Source organism: Calonectris borealis, chromosome 15, assembly GCF_964195595.1.
Source record: "Calonectris borealis chromosome 15, bCalBor7.hap1.2, whole genome shotgun sequence".
NCBI classification, from domain to species: domain Eukaryota; kingdom Metazoa; phylum Chordata; class Aves; order Procellariiformes; family Procellariidae; genus Calonectris; species Calonectris borealis.
In genome coordinates, this window is record NC_134326.1 from 2,314,458 (window position 1) to 2,332,533 (window position 18,076).

At 55.5% G+C, this 18,076-nt stretch overlaps 2 protein-coding genes across 2 annotated transcripts; one reads left to right on the forward strand and one right to left on the reverse strand.

Moving 5' to 3' along the window:
* Nucleotides 1–104: 104 nt before the first annotated feature.
* Nucleotides 105–5,596, reverse strand: LOC142088570 (histidine--tRNA ligase, cytoplasmic-like). Its single transcript, XM_075164000.1, has 12 exons — nucleotides 5,378–5,596; nucleotides 5,162–5,281; nucleotides 4,903–4,998; nucleotides 4,020–4,145; nucleotides 3,740–3,847; nucleotides 3,484–3,582; nucleotides 3,059–3,152; nucleotides 2,775–2,902; nucleotides 2,432–2,674; nucleotides 1,499–1,615; nucleotides 1,065–1,211; nucleotides 105–819 (listed from the first exon to the last, which is right to left on the reverse strand). The coding sequence occupies exons 1-12, from the start codon at nucleotides 5,579–5,581 to the stop codon at nucleotides 763–765; spliced, it is 1,539 nt and encodes a 512-aa protein (XP_075020101.1). The 5' UTR covers nucleotides 5,582–5,596; the 3' UTR covers nucleotides 105–762.
* A 27-nt stretch (nucleotides 5,597–5,623) lies between these two features.
* Nucleotides 5,624–16,121, forward strand: ZMAT2 (zinc finger matrin-type 2). The gene is made up of 6 exons (XM_075164002.1): nucleotides 5,624–5,778; nucleotides 8,787–8,880; nucleotides 9,388–9,511; nucleotides 10,652–10,725; nucleotides 13,681–13,826; nucleotides 15,265–16,121. The coding sequence occupies exons 1-6, from the start codon at nucleotides 5,761–5,763 to the stop codon at nucleotides 15,406–15,408; spliced, it is 600 nt and encodes a 199-aa protein (XP_075020103.1). The 5' UTR covers nucleotides 5,624–5,760; the 3' UTR covers nucleotides 15,409–16,121.
* The last annotated feature ends 1,955 nt before the right edge of the window (nucleotides 16,122–18,076 follow it).

Consider the following 18,076-nt stretch of genomic DNA (forward strand, 5'->3'; position numbering starts at 1 on the left):
CGCGCGTTGCCATAGCAACGGGTCCGCGCCTGCGCACTGCGGCGCTCCCGCACAGCCGCGGGGAGAGGCGCCGGCGACGCGAAGCTCAAGTCAATGCCCGAATGTGGCTTTTTGCGTTTTGGTTCGTTTTTTTTTTAATATATAAAAATACAGCGTTCCCGCGCAGCCGCACCAGCCCGCTGTTGTGTCCCCCCCTGAGGGGGGCCCGCGCTCCCCACAGGCCGGTGCCAGCAGCCCCAGCGCGCCTGGCCCCGGGCCCGACTGCAGGGCCCGTCTGCAGGCTGGGGCTGCCCTTTGCAGCCCTCAGAGGGCCGGGGGTGGCCTTCCACTGCCACCCTCTCCCTAGTCCTGAGCCTGCGGGCACCCAACACTCCACAGATCCCCCCCACCAACTCCGGAGCTCAGCCTGATCCTGCTTGAGCTGCACCACATCCGTCTGTGCCCGTGCCACCACCACGACCGCCTACACGGATGGAGATGGCTGTACAGTTACAGGTACTGCAATATTAGGAACCCACAAGCTTGACCCATCCTTCAGAGCAGTTACCGGGAGGTTAACCTGGTGACTGCACTGTCCATAACTTTTAAAACCCGCTTGCTCCTTTCCAAGCGGATACCCCGTGTTGACACTGCCTTAGCCCAGGCAGATGAGCCTCAGGGTAGTAGATGGTGACGAGACTTCAGCAGGAAGTGAATGGCTAAGGGCGCTGGAGGGTTGCAGTTGTACAGCAGTTCAGTCAAGCAGCTCTGGCCAGAGAAGTCCTAGGGCTCCAGCCGCCTTCTGATCTCATCAACAAGCTTTTCTCTTGGGATATCAACCTACAAAGCAAACGAAGAGCAGGTAGCAGCACTGGAACCCTGAGCAGAGCATGGTTCGATCTGGCCCCAAGGACTTCCTGTGGATACCAATGCAGTTTGTGACTGATTTTCTGGAGCAGTCACCTGACAGATCTGTGCTGCAGCTCCCCAAAGGAACAACGTCACTGAGAGAAAACACAGAGCCTTTCAGTAATCTCTAGATTTTGGAAGCACTTTCGAAACCTGGTGTAAAAAGGCATTCTCACCTCCTCTCTTGTTGCGACATCTCGCAGCTTGACGACTCCATCTGTCAGCTCTTGCTCTCCTACAATGGCAGCAAGGGGGATGCCCATGTCCTCACAATACTGCAGCTGCTTCAACAGTTTAGGGTCCTTCTTGTACAGCATCTCTGCCTAGGAGGGAGTGGAAAAGGTGAATCGTTCATGCAAAATTTGCTCTGATGGATCTTGGACAAAACAGCCAGCACCAAAACCCCACAGAAAACTCTGCCTCATTATTCCTCCAGCAAGTGGTTGCTTTTAGTGCTCTCGACTGTTCTCCTTCTCTGCCTGTAGATCTCAGACAGGCCCAGATCTTGAAAAGACAAACAACTAATGGAGCTGGTCTTGCTGTGCTACACCTCCCTTCAGGCTCTCCCTCCCTCACCCGTACCACTGCCAAGCCCAAGTCCTTACTTTACCTTGATCCCTGCATCCCACAGCTCCGAGATGAGCTTCAGTCTTGCAGCGAGTAAGTGTTTCTGCGGTGTAGCCACTAGCACTTGCGTCTCAGTTGTTCGAACTTTCTCCCCAGAAGCCTGCAGGGACAGACACACTCGTGGGAGCGACTGGCTCCGAGGGAATCTGCAGCTCGCAACAGCAGCTCATCTCACCTGATCTTCAGACCTTAACTTAGCTCCCCAAAACAAGTATACCTGCAAGCTAACCATCACCATTCAGTGAATGTTACTGAGCAAGGCGAACCTTCCAGATGCAAAAAGAGTGCACAGATAAGACAACTTGGCACATTTAATGAGCCTCCCGAGAGAATCTGCATTGTGACACACTACTTAATCGTGTGCTGCTGTTCCCATGGGACCTTGGCCTTCCTCCCTCTCTCCCGGATGGGACCTGGACAGCTTTCCAATGTCTCCTTTGATTCTTCAGGTACAAACGCATTGCCTCAGCCTCACCCGCTATGAATCACAAGCTCAGAACTAAACACAGAGTGACTGATTTCCTCACAGGCTTTCCTAGGGTGCTCATTACAGAGCGAGTGCCACAGCTGTTACCGAATTCATCACTTCACAATCCCCAGGACAGAAAACTTCACAGGCAAGAGAAAAGAGCAAAGTGAATGGGGCACAAAGCTCAGAGCCAGGACCAGAGCTCAGGGCCCGTCTCTAACGCTTCTTTGGCGTCTGCTATGAAACGCTGCCTTCAGCTGCCCACGCCTGCATCCTGATGGGCTACAGAAAAGGGCTCTGTTTTCTACGCATGGACATTCAGGCATGAGAGGAGCCACCCTCTCCCCCAAAATTCTTTCCCCTCGAACACTGTGGAGCTGTAAAACTCTCTAATAAATGATAGCTGGCTGCTGAGAGCCCTCCCCATGCACCGCCTGCAGCACCTACCTTCACTCTCTGCTCTAGGATGGAGAAGATCCGCTCGATCCCAATGCTGACCCCCACGCAGGGCACCTTCCGTCCCTTGGGATCAAACATCCCCACCAGCCCGTCGTAGCGACCGCCTCCAGCCACGCTCCCAACGCTGACTGGCTCCTCCACGTGGTCGTTCTCCTGCTGCAGCAGGACAGCCTCAAAGATCACCCCCGTGTAATAGTCCAGACCCCGCGCCAGGCTCAGGTCAAAAGAGATCTGTGGGACACAAGGGAAGCCCCGTCGCTGGCCGCGCTCGGGGGGCCCAGGCTGCCCAGCCACGAGGGCAGCACCCCCTCCTGCCTCTGCACCTCCTCACCTTCCCTGTGATGCCAAACAGGGTCAGGTACTCAAACAGCAGCTTCATGTCCCCCAGCCCCTCCTTGGCCAGCTTGTTCTGGGACAACTTGGGGTCCTGGAGAAGCCGCTCGATCAGGTCCAGGCCACCTGTGGGAAGGAGCCAAGCCTCGCGTCTGCCAGTGCAGCAGCACCCGCACCGGTGGTCCCAGCCAGCCGTGTACGCTGCCTTGCGCCCCTCCGTCGCTGGCCCTCCCTGCCTGGCCTGGAAGAACGAGGCCAAGGGCTTGACCCCACAGTGCTCACCGTGAAGCTGGACATACTCCCCGATGTGATCTGCAGCCTCGGGAGAGAGCCCCTTCTCTCCTACCATCTCGCTCCTCACGTCTTCCCACGGCATCTGCGAGGGGAGAGAAGAGCATCGGTTGCTGCCGGACATGCTCGTCACCCACCGCCTCCACCCGCCCACGTATTCACAACACGTGCGGGAAGACAGCAGTCAGCAACCTCACTAATGGTCTGCGTCTCTCTCACAGGAATTTTTAACAGAAACCACTGGAAAGGCCAGGCTTTATTCTTAACCACGCCCAAGAGCTCCCCAAATCCCTTACAAACGCCAACGGCTTCACTGCTTTGAACCTCTTTATGATGAGGACAGCCACGACACTGCCCAGCCCGAGACATCCACCCCCTGAGACTGGAAGCGATCTCCCCACCAGCACAACGCTTACCTTGTCCAGCTTGTCCACAGTAGAGCACGTAGTTATGAACTTGCTCTCTGGGATGCCGCAGACGGCAAAGACACCATTCAAAATCCGCCGGTCATTGACCTGGGGGTGGGAGAGGCACGCTTAGCTCAGGGAGATCCCCCCGCCGCCACTTCTTGCCCCAGTGGTGCAGGCGTTTCCTCGTGCCTTTTCACCGGCGCCTCAATCCCACGGGAAGGGAAGGCGCAGAGATATGAAAACCACACGGCTCTGATCTCACCTTAATGAGAAAGTCCCCGAGCTGCAGGTCACTCAGGATCTCGTGCACGATCTTCAGGCACTCGGCGTCGGGAATCATCGGGTCGAACTGCCCGGCAATATCAAAATCCTGGGGGCAGAAGAAGCGGCAGAGGCTCCTGGCACAGCTGAGGTGCTTCGGCTCTGCCAGGCACGCCGCGGCAGCTGAAGGTGATCCAGCCGGTAAAACCCACGCCAGTCCCCGGCTCCCTCCTGCCCCGAGCGGTCTCGGCCGCGAGCGCAGCGGCCACCACAACACTCACGCACTGGTAGAACTCCCTGTAGCGGCCCCTGGTCGTGGCAGGGTTGTCCCGCCTGTAGACCTTAGCGACGTGGTAGCGCTTCATGTTGGTGATCTTGTTCATCGCCAAATAGCGAGCGAAGGGCACCTGAGGGGCCGAGGAGTTAAGGACAGAAACGTGGAGATCCCCTGAGCTGCAGAAAGCTGAACCTCAAAGCTCCCTGCCTCCCTTTCGCTTTGCCAGCTGCCCCCCGATGATCCCTAGGGAGATCATCAGCCCAGGCTGACGAATACGAGGAACCAGGCTGAGCTCCTCCAACACCGGGACAACTCCATTTCCTTCTTCCGAACCACAGCATGCCAACACCTCGCAAACACAGACCTGTGCTAGGTCATTTCGCCCTCTTATGGTGCGATCAGAGAGAATTCAACGTATAGCACAGCCGTATAGACATCAAAGAGGAGAGCTTTTTGGCGAGACGTGGAGGTGGGGACGGCCCGGGACGGACACCTGCTTTGTACCCGCAGCGAACGCCGCGGCTCTCTCGGGACAACTACCGGGGCACTGGAAAGGTGGGACGGGCAGGACAGGAGCACGCAGAGGTGGGGACTGTAACTGGGAGGAGGTAAAACCAGTACGGTGGAGCATACTGGTGCATGCCCACAGACGGCGGAAGAAAGGGCGGGTTTGCTGCAGGTCCTAGACCGGCCGTGGGGTCACGCAGACGACAGCCAGCCTGGGTGGGGTGTCCACCGCTCGGGGGGAAGGGGGTCTCCGTCACCCCGACGGGCCCTGCAGGCAGGGCAGGGCAAGGGCGGCCCCACCCATCGCCTCCCGACACGGCGGAGGCAGCAGCGGCCTCGGCGTGCCGCCGTCCCCTCCGCGGGGGCCGAGCGCAGGATACGGTCAGGTCGTAGCGCAGCGCCAGCAGCTCCCCGCCCTGGTCCTGCAGCTCGTAGATGAGCTTCGCGTCCTCCCCGTACTTCCCCGTCAGCGTCTCCTGGGGAGAGGCGAGGGGGCTGGCGGGGCGGCCGAGGACCGGGGCGCCTCTGGGGCGCGGGGTCCCCCGGTGGGGGGACAGAGCCCGGCCCCCCCCCGGGGGTCCCGCAGCCCCGGTGGGGGTCACCCCAAGGAGGAAGGGGGCGGTCCCGCCGCCGCCTCACCCGCAGCTCCAGCACGGGGGTGTCGATGGCGGCCGCCCCGTGCCGCTTGAAGCAGGCCACCACGGCGGCGAGGAGCCGGTCGCGGAGCGCCGCCTGGGCGGGGGGGTGGTCACGGGTGCCCTGGCCCGGGACGGAGAGCGGCCGTCAGCGGCGAGGACGGGGAGGGGGGAACAACGCCCGGTACCCGCCGGCGCGGCCCCCGCTCCCCGTCGTTACCTTGGGCGTCTTCAGAGCCGGGCCCCGCCCGCCGCCGGCCGAGCCCGCCGCCGCCCGCACCTGCCCGGACAGGAGGCCGCGGTCACCGACCGGCCGCGGCGGCCAGGACCGGCTCCCCCGGCCCCCGGCGGGGCGCGGCAGCCCGAGGCGGAGACCCGCGGGCAGCAGGCGCCCGGCGGCGGCGAGCGGCCCCAGCCGCGGCATGGCCGGTCCCGGGGAGACCGGAAGCCGCCGGGCTCCACGTGACCGCCCGGCGCCGCTGCCTCGCGGCGCTCTAGGGCGGAGCGGCGGGCACTCGTTGGTGCTCGGGCGGACTGCCTCGCTTTGCGGCCCGGGCGCCACCGCGCGACAGTTTCCGTTCCCTTGTCGCCCGCACCCTCAACATGGCGTCGGGCAGCGGGGTAGGTGCTGGCGGCGGCGGGGCCGCGCCCGTCGCTTTCTCTTTTGCGCGGTAGGCCCTGGGCCGTGCCGGGGGCAGGGCCGGGGCGGCTGGGGCCGCTCCGGAGGGGCAGGAGGAGGGAAGGGCCGCCCTGCCGCGGCTGGGCCTCGCTCGGGGCCTGCTGCCAGGCTGCGGGGTGAGGGACACCTCGGGGCGGGGACGGACGTGGCGGGGCCGGGGGTGCCCCGGTGGGCAGGGGCCCGTGGGGAGGCCCCACGCCTGCTTTTCGCACCGCTGTGCCCTCTGTGTGTGGGCGGTGGGAGATTTGGGACCCCCTGAGAGGCCCCGATGCCTTCAGGGCTAGAAGGGGGGGACACCACCCCGATCTTCCCCTCCTAGGGCCAGGCCTCCCCCGTGGGAGCCCTTGTTTCAGCCAGGCGGCTTGAGGAGATCCGAACCTGCCCTAACCCCCGGAGTTGGGGGGTGCCCACCCGCCTTCAGCCCCCCGGGAGGGACCAGCCCATCCCAGAGGCCTCCTGGGGCTGGGCGGTGGGGGGTGGAGGCAGGTCCCTCCTTCCGTTCCCGCTCTTGTCCTGCCCCGTTGCTTCTCGGCTGATCTGGGAAGGGGTTGCCTGTTTCCCGGCTGGCCGTCACACTGTCCTGCTGAAGCTGCTGCTTGCTGCCATCTGCCCTGCATGGAGAAACCGCCCTTTCGGTGACTGCGATTCTGGAGTCTGCGATGGCTCCCGTGTAACTTGATTATTTTATTGGTGTTGCTCAGTTTGTGTACCGTGGCAGTGAGGTTTTTCTGCCTGTATGGATCTCGCAGGATTTGGTGTTAGGAATGCCAAGATCGGATGAGTGAGGTGGATGCCATGGGCGTAACGTGGCTGGAGAGCCAGACTGGTTTAAACACCTCCAGTAATACCCCAGACGGCTGTCAGCACCGCAGGGACTGTGCGTTTCTGCTTTCTTGGCCGATCTTTCCTTCACTTGAAGCCGCTTGCTGAGAAGTGAGCAGTGCTGAGGCGGGTCAGGGAGCAGGATGTCTGCCCGGGAGTGAGGTGGGGCCTGTGTTTTATTCTCAGCTGCTGGCGGTTGCGTTCGTGTTGGATCGAGCCAGACTTGAGTCTCCCGTATTATTTTATAGGCTTTGGTGCTGATACTGGGCAGTGTCCACCTCCGGAGGGAACAGGAGGCTATGGGGCACTTCTGGTTTTTAATTGTTGTTACTTATTTGGGAAATACTTTCCGTCATCCAAAGCAGTTCTTAGAAAAAGATTTTAGGGCTTCCAGCCACCCTTGCCTCCGCCAGACCAGTTAAGAAAAGTTCCTTCGGATAATGTCTAGCCAAGATTCTGTTACGCATTTGGGTTTAATTTCTTTCCCCGTGCCTGGGAGAGGGAGATTGGTAAAAGAGCTGCGAAAGACTCTTTCCCTTTTATTACAACAGGAGAGCGAAGCAGCGAGTAAATCGCCTCCTCCCTGGGCTCCCACCAGCTATGATTTGTGATAATGTGCAGGAGAGTCTAGATTCTGGAAAATACCCCCAAACGTTAATTTACACTCCGTGATATTTTCTTTTCTGTTGCTCGGGGTGGTTAATAAAAGCTGTTATGACATGCTTAAAGTGCTTAAGAAGCTCTGGGAATAAATGAGAATTTTTCTACGCCTACCTAAGGCATTTTCATTCCTATCAGTAGTTGTTCGTTCCATTTGAAGGATTGCCAGAGGAGAAAACGTTAAATGAGTGTGCTGCTGCTACAGCTTCAAATGGGATTTATTTCTTTTGGATTGTGATTGGATTCTTGATTTGGCTGAACGGAGAAGGCGGTGGGGTGTGGAGGGGTCCTTCTTTCCCGGAGGTGTTTTAAAATACATCCGTCCTTTTTCTAATATGAAACCGAGAGCCTCTCACTGCCGTGTGAAATGCAGCTTTCTAACCAAACGAGAGTTATCTTCTCAAGAAAGTAAAGAAGTGTCTGGGTTACAAGCCGTGACCGAAACCAGGTGCAGGGGCCTTAACTGCAGACGGGGCAGGCACTGGGAAGAGGCTGTGCTGGCCTGGCGAGAGTAGACCTGAAGGAAGAGGGATTCTTGTCCAGTCACTTCTGCCCTCGGTGTTGGTGACTAGGTGAAAATCCCCCCTGGAAAGAATATCCTTTGTATTCTTCAGTGCCGGCTTCACCTGAATTCAGCTTCTCTTCCTGCAACTTACCCTGTCGCTGCCAGCGCAGGGTGCTCTGGGGAGCTGCCGAAGGGCCAGTCTGCCTCGGAGGCGTTTCTTCCCTTCCCTGCCCGTCTGCGGCGTGAAGCTGCAGGAGCAGCACAGCTTACCGTGCGTTCCGTACAGGCGCTTCCCTGCTACCTCCACGCCGTGCCTTGACCGGTGGGGTTTCAGAGCTTTTTCTGGTTTGCTTGTACGCGTGTCTCACTTGAAAAACCCGTACTGGTTCCTGTGATTTCGTAGCAAACTCGGCGCTTTGATTCCTGTAATGCATAGACATGCTGCTGATCTCTTGGAGAGCAGGTGTACACAGCCTTCCGTACTCCTGCATTTTAATCAAAGCCTTTATAGCTCGTGTTGTGTTTCACGGCTTCCTCATCTGATATTTGCAACTTGGGTTTAATTGACTTTTGGAAGAGGTAACCTGCTAACGACTGTGCTGCATTTGTCAGGTGGCGCTTCCAAGGTCGTAGATCAATGGATTTAAATCCCGTTTGTGTCTCTTTCTCAAAGCAAAAGCCTGGATGATCATCTCAGGAGCTATTAAGATAAACTCATTACTTTTCTCGGTGCTTTGAAATCCTTCTAGAAGAAGTAGATACAGGCATGCTGAGTGTTATTCTCTTAAGCTACATCCTTAATTACTAGGTACGAAAACAGAGGACACGGGGATATAACCCTATAGTGCCCCTAATTTACTGCTGTGGCCTCACAGGCCAAGTGATTCCACCTCTTTCCCCAGTCTCCCCTCAGAGCTAGTCAAACTGTATAATAAATGTTAATACACTTTGTTTCCTTCTCAGACTAAGAACTTGGACTTCCGCCGAAAGTGGGACAAAGATGAATATGAGAAACTTGCAGAGAAGCGGCTCACAGAAGAGAGAGAAAAGAAAGATGGTGCGTAGTGTACTGACTCCAGGCAAGCTTTGCTCATTTGGCAGTGAGTCACCCAAACCCTTTGAGTTTGAGAGGGAGAGAGCAGCTAGAAGTGAAATCCCAGAGGGAGATAGCAGCAATTCAAGGCTGGCTTGCTCTGATCCTTTTTCCTGTGCTTCCACTGAATATATTTTTTTGACAGAAGTAATTACTGAGAACCTTTGCCTCTGTCTGCCTGTTCTTTGGGGAGGGAGAGGAACGATCAGCCCCTGGAAATAAGATCTCAGAGTATGACCCACGTCAGAGCTGGAAATACCTCACAGATCTACCTGGTTCTAATAGGAACCAGGAAATAGTGAGGAGGAATTTATATCCTTTACTGATTGAAAAAAAAACGGTGCAATTTCTGCATGAATCAAGTAGTTCCCAGGTTCCCGGTAGCCCCTCTTCATCAAGGGCAGTGTTAAATCCAGTGTGTCGAGCTTGACCTTTTCTGATAAACACTTTGATTCTTTGCTTATGTTTTAGGCAAACCAGCTCAGCCTGTCAAAAGGGAACTTCTGCGGCACCGAGACTACAAAGTGGACCTGGAATCGAAGCTGGGGAAAACCATCGTCATCACCAAAACTACCCCTCAGTCAGAGATGGGAGGGTGGGTCGTGGTCTTTTTGTTGGAGGCTCAGAGTTGTGCTGGCGAGACGGGGGCTGTGACACAGCAGTGAGCCCTTACGGTGCCCCGGGCGGTGATTTCCTCCTGTGTTTTGAGCCTGGTGCGGTGGTGCTGCGCTGTGCTACACCTGAACTGGGTCTTTCGGGGTAATGTATGGAAGAGATGCAGCAGGCTGAGCCCCTTTGCACGTTATTACTTGATATCAGTGTTGCTTTGCCCACCTCTGGAAACAACTGAGGCAGATCTCTGCTGCCCCCTTGGGTTTTGTTAGCCAGGAGAGACCCTATCCGCTCTTGATTTGAGTTTCGGATTTGGATATCTGCGCACTGGGAATGGGGGAAACATCCAGATACCTGTCCTTTGGAATGGTGTTTGGCCACTGTTTGTGTGGATCGTGTTCGGCCAAAGGCTGAAAGGATTCTTAGCTCTCCCTAAGCCGTCAAGAGCTTGAAAAGAATGCATTGAGTTTGTGCCACCTCATGAGTAAGCCTGTTGGTGTTTCAGTGTCGTAACCTAATAGCCAGCAGGGCCAGGGAGATGCGCAGCCCTGAACAGCATCCAGGGACGGAAGCGCAGGCCCTGGCTGGGTTTTTGCAACAGCTGTTAAGGTGTGCAGAAAGCACGGCTGCATAAATCGGGGAGTTGCTCCTGTGAGGCGATAGGGATGGGAGGACTCACCTGGCAGCCAGGTGGGAGCCTTCAGCAGGCGACGGTCCGGAAACCTGGGCTGCCGGGCCGGCCCTGCCCTGGAGGAGGGCAGCCGAGCCCTGCGGTGTCGCAGAGTCCATCCCACCCTGTTGGGTGTGACTGGGAGGGGAAGATGCCATGAGTGACGTAGTTACGGATCAGTTCGTGCCTTGGTTTCTGTCAGCGTGGTGTCGGCGTAAGGGTTGGTACCTCCAGCGTTAACCCGGGCAGCTCTGTCAATCTGGGGTGTGCCTTTGCACGTTTCTTTTCGCTGGGGCTCTCTGTAATGGAAGTAGCTTCCCCCTTGCCCTGGAGAAAGGAGCCGTATCCCAAGTGACATGCAGATTCCACATTTTAGATTATCTCGAATAGTTCTTCTGTGAGACGAGGTTTGTCTCATGCTTTGGCGTTAACGTTTTCTCTCTCTCCTGCCAGGTATTACTGTAACGTATGCGACTGCGTGGTGAAAGACTCCATTAACTTCTTGGATCACATCAATGGCAAAAAACGTAAGGATAATTTTTCTGCCTTGTTGGAGAGTTGGTTGAGCTGGAGGCTGCTGCAACGCTCTGGGCTGTTCCCTTCGTGCACCACCAGTGTCTGAGGGCTGAACACTTACACATGGATCAAAGTGTGCTTTGGGGATCAGGATGTAGGCAGTGTTCGCTCATGAGAGCTGTGGAGGTGCTGCCTTTATCTCCTGGCACCTTCCAGGGTGCTGGACCATTTTCATGGAATAAGTCCAGAAGAAATGGTGATTGGTTTACTCTGGTTTGGTGGTCATATTTTCCCCACTCTGAGTGTCTGCACTCTGAGAAGCCCAGGGTCAACAAATCTCCTCTGAAAACCTGGAGAGAGGCTTTTTTACAGCACCAAAACGTTAAAGAAATTCTTAGATAAGTAAAAGGTATGGGACTAGCCCATTTTTGGATTGGAAGCTTCTCCCTGTAGAAGTTGAGTATGAAGCTCAAAACTAGCTGGTCCCTGAGCTCCAGAGCAGGATCAGAGTTTACAAGGATGGAGGCTTGAGGATGAGCGGAGACAGGAGTGGGGGGGATGAGCCCGGACTTGGGTCCAGCAGTGTTGTGTTGTTATTGTCCCGTACCTATCTCTGGTTCTTCTCTCCATTGCTGATGCAGTTAACTTAGGCCAAGATAAAGACAAGAGAAAAGAATTCCCAGTTTATCAGTCTGTTCCCTTCCTGTATTTAGCTTGAAAAAGAGGAGTGTGCCCTTGTTGAACTGACTCTCATTTCACGATGTGGGCATTGCTTCTCCTTGGCGTGTTCAGTGAGTGGGGAAAGTGGAGAAAGTAAAGCAGCAGCAGGACGCCCTGACACACTCTTGCCATGTTGTTCCGCTCCTGAAGGTGATTTTTGGCTCCCCGTGGAAGTCAACAAATGGCCCCTTTAGAAAAAGGCAGTGATGTATGCGATCCAGACCTGCACACTTGGCTGCTTGAACCTTTGAGAAATGGAGGGTTCGGAAGAGGACCTGAGGGCCCAACGTGTTAAAGCCCTGTGCTTTTACATGAATGGGAGGAGGACGCTGAAGTGCTTTGTTTGTCATGTTGGGAGATTAGCAATAAGTCCATAAGGGAGAATCTGGAACCAAAAATCCTGGCATGACTTTGTGCGTGGGCCTGAGATGAAGGGTTGAGCTGGGCTTGGAAAGTGGCTGATGCATAGCTCTTCGGTGCAATATGGTTTACAGAGTAAGTTTGGGAGCTTTTGATCCAATCCATAAATCTGGCTGAAACCTGCTCGTTCTTGGCAGCCCTCTTACTGGTTCCTGGTGTGTAGTTTGAGCTTCCAAGTGCTGCTGCATCCCTGGGACAGACCTGTGCCCGGCTGCTGGAGTCAACAGGCTGTGCGGGTTGGAGACATTGCCGGGGGTGGCCCCTTCAACCTAGGCCTACTCATGAGCAGAAACTTGGGAATCTGCTCTAAGCAGCCACTGAATCAGAGGCCTGGCTTAGTATTTCATGTCTCTGCTTTAGCTAGAAATGTCCTCTGCAAGCAGGAACTCTTACTGAGAGCCACTGATGTCTTGTTTAGCTTCTCCCACAGCTGAGAAATGCCAGCTTGCCAGTTTTATTCTGGCCCCTTTTTCAACACTCCAACCTTTTTTTCCAAGATTAAATTTCCTGAAGCATCAGAACACGGACATGATGGGGAGCATCCTAATAGGGAACCTTAAAAGAATAGAACTGCGTCCTCCTCCTTGTTACAAGTGATGTACGGATCATTGTAGTCACTGCCTGGTTTAGGTTATGGTGTCCCCCTAAAGCCCATCCCCTCCGACGTAAGAAATCCCAATCTGTGTGGGAACATGGGACCAGATGAGGACAGAAAAGAACCATAGAATCATACAGGTTGGAAAAGACCTCTAAGATCATCGAGTCCAACCGTCAACCCAACACACCATGCCCACTACACCATGTCCCTAAGCGCCTCATCTCCATGACTTTTAAATACCTCCAGGGATGGTGACTCCACCACTGCCCTGGGCAGCCTGTTCCAAGGCCTGACCACTCTTTCAGTAAAGAAATTTCTCCTGATGTCCAATCTAAACCTCCCCTGGCGCAACTTGAGGCCATTTCCTCTCGTCCTATCACTAGTTACTTGGCAGAAGAGACCAACACCCACCTCGCTACAACCTCCTTTCAGGTAGTTGTAGAGCGCGATGAGGTCTCCCCTCAGCCTCCTCTTCTCCAGGCTGAACACCCCCAGTTCCCTCAGCCGCTCCCCATCAGACTTGTGCTCCAGGCCCTTCACCAGCTTCGTTGCCCTCCTCTGGACACGCTCCAGCACCTCCATGTCCTTCTTGTAGTGAGGGGCCCAAAACTGAACACAGTATTCGAGGTGCAGCCTCACCAGTGCCCAGTACAGGGGCACGATCACCTCCCTGCTCCTGCTGGCCACACTATTTCTGATACAGGCCAGGATGCCGTTGGCCTTCTTGGCCACCTGGGCACACTGCCGGCTCATGTTCAGCCGCTGTCAACCAGCACCCCCAGGTCCTTTTCCTCCGGGCAGCTTTCCAGCCGCTCTGCCCCAAACCCGTAGCGTTGCACGGGGTGTGCGCGCGCACAGAAAGTGCCTCTCTGGGGGAGGCGGCACTGCTGCGCCACGCTCGCCGGGCTGGCTCCGGGTTACTTGGGCAGTGGCGCAGTGCCGTGCGGGGCTCTGCCGCTCGGGAGCACGCGGGACAATGCTGTCCCTGCGCGTTGAGTGGTGGGTGGCCCGCGAGTCAGCGCGGCTGGGTCAGGTCGGAGCACTGAGCCTTGAGGGCGCGCGGCCTTGTGCGTGAGTGTGGTCTGGCCTGGAAGCTGCTTTGAGGGGACAGGTGACAAGCAGGAGAGGCTGCTGTGCTGAGGTATTAAATTGGGATCGGGGACTATGTGCAGACCGTCAAAGGCTATGAGCATTGCTGAACACGGTTGATTCCACTCCTGTTTTCTAGACCAGAGAAATCTGGGCATGTCCATGCGGGTGGAGCGCTCCACGCTGGACCAGGTAAAGAAACGCTTTGAGGTGAACAAGAAGAAGATGGAGGAGAAGCAGAAGGACTATGACTTTGAGGAGAGGATGAAAGAACTCCGTGAGGAGGTGAGTCTGAGCAACGACTGATGAAGCAAAGCCCCCCAGAAACATGTTCTGTGAGGAAATCAACCCTGGTTCCTAATCCTGTTCCACAGAAGCCTTGTTCTTGGTGGCATGGGCTTCTCGTCTGCTGCTCTGAGTGGGTTTTGTTTCTTTGTTGTTTGCTTTTTAAAAAGTTTTCTGCTGCTGTCCCTGGAAAGCCCTTTTCCCCTCTTCCTGTGTGAGGATAACTTTCGATGCTTCAGGTTTCCACCGAGAGCTGCACAAGGCTGACAATGCACCTGTTTTTTGTCTCCCATTAGTTGTGTTTGAACTTCTGTGCTCTGATAAGCAGATCTGTGTCTTTGTCCCTTATCTTCCATGCTTCTTAGGATTGCTGGGATCATTCTCCATGGGGCACGTTGCTTCTGTGTGGCCTCCCCGAGTGTGGAAAGGCTTTGTGAGCGGCGTGCTGTGCTGTGAGACGTGCGTGGAGGCAGTGAAAGACAGCAGATTCCTCTCAAACCTGGGCTTAGGTGTCAGCTCCCTGACATGAAGATCAAGTTAAAAATTGCTGCCCGTTTGGGTCTCCCTGCCCAAGCCCTGAGCTTTGCTTCAGCGCAGGGGGGGCTCTGTTGGGGTGCACACAGAGCAGCCCTGTGCTCTGCTCTCGCCCAGGCTTTGGTGCTGAGCCTGATCTGTTTGGGGGAGGTAGGAGACAGGCGCCCCAGCAGCGCAGGGGGTGCTGTGGGTTGAAAAGCTACTGCCAGTCAATGCAACAAAGAAATCAGCAGCAACTTTTGGTGCCGCTTTCTCCAGGGCACAGCTGTCCTCAGTAGCTGCGGCGCAGCGGACGGTGATGGGAATGGCAGGAGCAGTTGCTAAGTTGGGAGCCAAAGCCATGCTTCTGTGTCGCCCGGTAGAAGCCTGGCGCTGTTCCAGGGCTTGTGATCCTTGCAGAGCTAAACACTTTGATTAGAGCAGCGCTAACTCTTTGATGCCAAAACCCCCCAAAGCTGCTCAGAGCTTCAGCTTCTGTTCCAGCGAGCATCTGTCGCTCTGCCAGGCTGAAAGCCAACAGGCAGCAACGTTCAGCATCGCAGTCCTGGAACAGGGCATCCTACGAGGGAAATGGCTCCCGCTTTAAAAACAGCTTCTTCTTGCCCTAGCATTGATTCCAGGCAAAACTTCTGATGTTTGTTCAGAAGAGTTTCATAACACTTCTTTTTGGCTACATCCTGTGTGTGACTCTGCTCTTGGGGTGGTAGGTGGGGTGGTCTGGAGACAGTGGGAAACCTCCTCCTGGGAGGCTGCAGTCCAGGATTTCTGCTGGCTATTTTAATTCCCCAGACACAACTTGGGTGCTGTCGGTAGGACTTGGGTTCACTGTGCAGTGCCCGGTGTCTCAAAAGCTTGCTCGGCTCAGGAGGTTCAAATTATTTTGCTGTTCTGTCCGTTGCTGCAGGAGGAGAAGGCCAAAGCCTACAAGAAGGAGAAGCAGAGAGAGAAGAAAAGGCGGGCAGAGGAAGATTTGACATTTGAAGAGGATGACGAAATGGCAGCTGTGATGGGTTTCTCTGGTTTCGGCTCAACCAAAAAGAATCACTGAGCAGCTCTGGACTCTCCTCTTTCTTGAAACAGATTGTTTTTACCCAGGGGACTCTGGATAACTCTTAAAAGACTTGATTGAGGACTTGTATGTAAATCTCCCAGTAGAAGTTGGCTGGAGGAGTTGAAAAGCGATTCCATGCTCTACCTGTGCTGCAGAACAAGCTCCGCCTGTCGTTAGCTTCCCATCTCCTTCTGTGTCCTAGATCTAGCAGCTCGTCACTGCTCTGTGGCCTTGTGTGTGCAGGGAAGTGTTCTGCTGGGTACGTTTCTGTGTCAATAAAGTGCAACAGTTCTCTACAGATGGCCTGGTTCAGGATTAATCTAGTTGTCAACCAGGCATCGTTGTTCCGGGCCCTAGTTGTTCTAGTTTTCAACCGGGCTGTGTGTTTGAGACGCAGGGAGTGATTCAGTTTCTGTTTGGATCATGTAACTGAAGGAAATGTGCCGCAGCGAGCGGTGTTGCACGGTACAACCTGCATCTTTATGGCTTGTGCTGAGCAGAGCTGGTGGCTGCGTGGAGTCTGGGTCGCCAAAACTTGCCTGTGTGTTTTATCTGCAAGGGACACTTCCCTGCTTTTCTCTGTGTTTCGTCCCATAACTTTGATATCTTTAAGGCAGGGGAAAAATTCCTCCCCGTGACTGATCTAGGATAGAGCGAATGAAAGAAAGGTGTGTGCAATTTGCCAGAAATAAATGGATCGTTTTAATGGGTCCCTTGGTGGGAGTTTGATTCCTTCTTTGTTTTGAGAGCTTCTGCCCCCCACCGAGAAGAGCTGCTGATACCTCCCAAGCTGCGCAGAGCTGGTGGTGGCCTTCGGGGGACCTCGACAGAGGCAAAGGCACGGCCTGTGCCCCCCTCCCTCTGGGCTCCGCTGCCCTGTGCAGGCAGTTGCCGTCCAGCGATGGGTGTAGGAACATGGGAGGGGGAAGGGGAAGGGAGGACAGGGCTGGGGACCTGCGTTGCCGTCAGGCGATCCAAGAGCAGGCTGGGCTGCGTTCCAGATTTTACCAGCCTTGGTATATTAAGGGCCATTTTTTGCCTGTCTGCTGGCTATCAGTGTCTTTTCACCTCTGCCCTCTCCTAAATCCACTTCATTTCTGCTTTTATTTACTTCAGTCAAACCTTGTGTGACTCATTTCCATCTACAGTTAGGATTTATATTTTACATGGCTGGGTTTTCGTAGCTCTGTCTCGCTCTCCTCGCTCTTTTTATGTATATTGATGAGATCCTTGCTCCTGCCCTTCTCTGTACTCGTATGAAATTTCCGACCTCAGGAGAGCTGCAGTGTGTTTAGCCGGCTCTTCCTAATACATCGAGAACAAATCCTGTAATGCTTTGCTGCTGTTTTAATTCCTTAATCTTAGACTGCTGACAGCTTCATTGCCTTGGGTCTTTCCGCTTCAGTTCAGATTATAATCCCCCTTGAAGATGCTATTGAAATGATATATAGCCAGTCAGATACAACTGTCCTTGGAGGTTTGACCCTTTTAACTCGGCAATCCTTTGACTTCGGCAAACGCGCTCCGAGCACACGGGCTGGGAAGGCGACTTTCATTCCAGCCACGTACCTAGCGCTGTTCAGACTGCGGCACGTGGCTCCGGCTGAATGGGAGGGAGGAGACGCTTGTGCCTTTGTGCCCTCCAGGGCGCAAAAGGGACGCTGCCGTGGTTTCATACGCATTAAAAGTTTAGGATGTTTCAGAGAAGATTTAGCAGCAGCCATTTTATCCCAGCCACCAGCTCTGCAGGCAACCAGACCGGAATTTGGTTTGCGCTTCTGGGGAAGGGGCAGGGGCTGCCCTATGCCCCCCTCTTTCCCAGGCTGTGACCTTGGAGCCAGTGGCTGCTGCCTGTGTTTCCCTACGGAGCATCCTTGTCCATCCTGGCACACCCGAGGGGCGAGGTGTGAAATGGGCAGCCCCCAAAAAAACTTCCCGGGGAGATGGCCGGGGTTGTGCAGCCTCCAGTCGCTGGGCTGGAGCCTGGCCCAACCTTTCCCAGTGCCTCTGCCTGCCGCTCTCCGTCCTGGGAGACGGGGAGGGAATCCCCCCGCGGTACAGCGAGAGGACTTCCATTAACGAGATTCCTCTTTGGTAAAAAGCCTCTGATACCCAAGCCCCATCCCGAGGCCACCCGCACCCTCCGGGCTGAAGCCCCAGCATCTCTGCGCTGCCGCTGCCTGGTCCCAGCGCTGGGGCTGCTCTCGCCGGGGGAGCGCGGCTCTTTGTCTCGGCGGCTTGCTGGGAGCAGCGGCGTCTGCGGCAGCAGATACAAGCTCTCGCTGGATTCCCAGCAGCGGGAGCTGCCTCTAGCCAAGGATGAAAAGCTGAGTTTCATGGGAGGAAATAATATTTAGAGAAGAGACAGATAACGTTCCCTGCACCCCCCGCGTTAACCCTTTGCTCCCACCGCTGCTTAGTGCTGCTGTGGGGTGTTAACCCTTTGCTCACTGCCCCCGACGCTGGAGCAGTGGTTCTCCATGACTCTTCGTTAGCTGAATTGTAAGGCTGCTGGCGCTGGATGTGCCCGTGTGGGTCAGGGCTTGGGGTTTTAATTGGAGAGAGGGAGGCCCCGGCTCTGCGCCTCTCCTTCCTGCTTCCCCCCACCAGCAAACGGGGCCGGGGTGCTCTGTGCCTGCTGATTCCCACTTCACTCTCGCCAGAG

Excerpts from the sequence above, each read along its gene's own strand:
- LOC142088570 (XM_075164000.1), bottom strand. The coding sequence starts at position 5,581 with ATGCCGCGGCTGGGGCCGCTCGCCGCCGCCGGGCGCCTGCTGCCCGCG. Across the intron at positions 3,583-3,739 it reads TCGGGGACTTTCTCATTAAG|GTCAATGACCGGCGGATTTT; the intron begins GTGAGATCAGAG and ends TCCCACCCCCAG. Across the intron at positions 1,616-2,431 it reads TCCTAGAGCAGAGAGTGAAG|GCTTCTGGGGAGAAAGTTCG; the intron begins GTAGGTGCTGCA and ends CTGTCCCTGCAG.
- ZMAT2 (XM_075164002.1), top strand. Across the intron at positions 8,881-9,387 it reads AGAGAGAGAAAAGAAAGATG|GCAAACCAGCTCAGCCTGTC; the intron begins GTGCGTAGTGTA and ends CTTATGTTTTAG. Across the intron at positions 13,827-15,264 it reads TGAAAGAACTCCGTGAGGAG|GAGGAGAAGGCCAAAGCCTA; the intron begins GTGAGTCTGAGC and ends CCGTTGCTGCAG.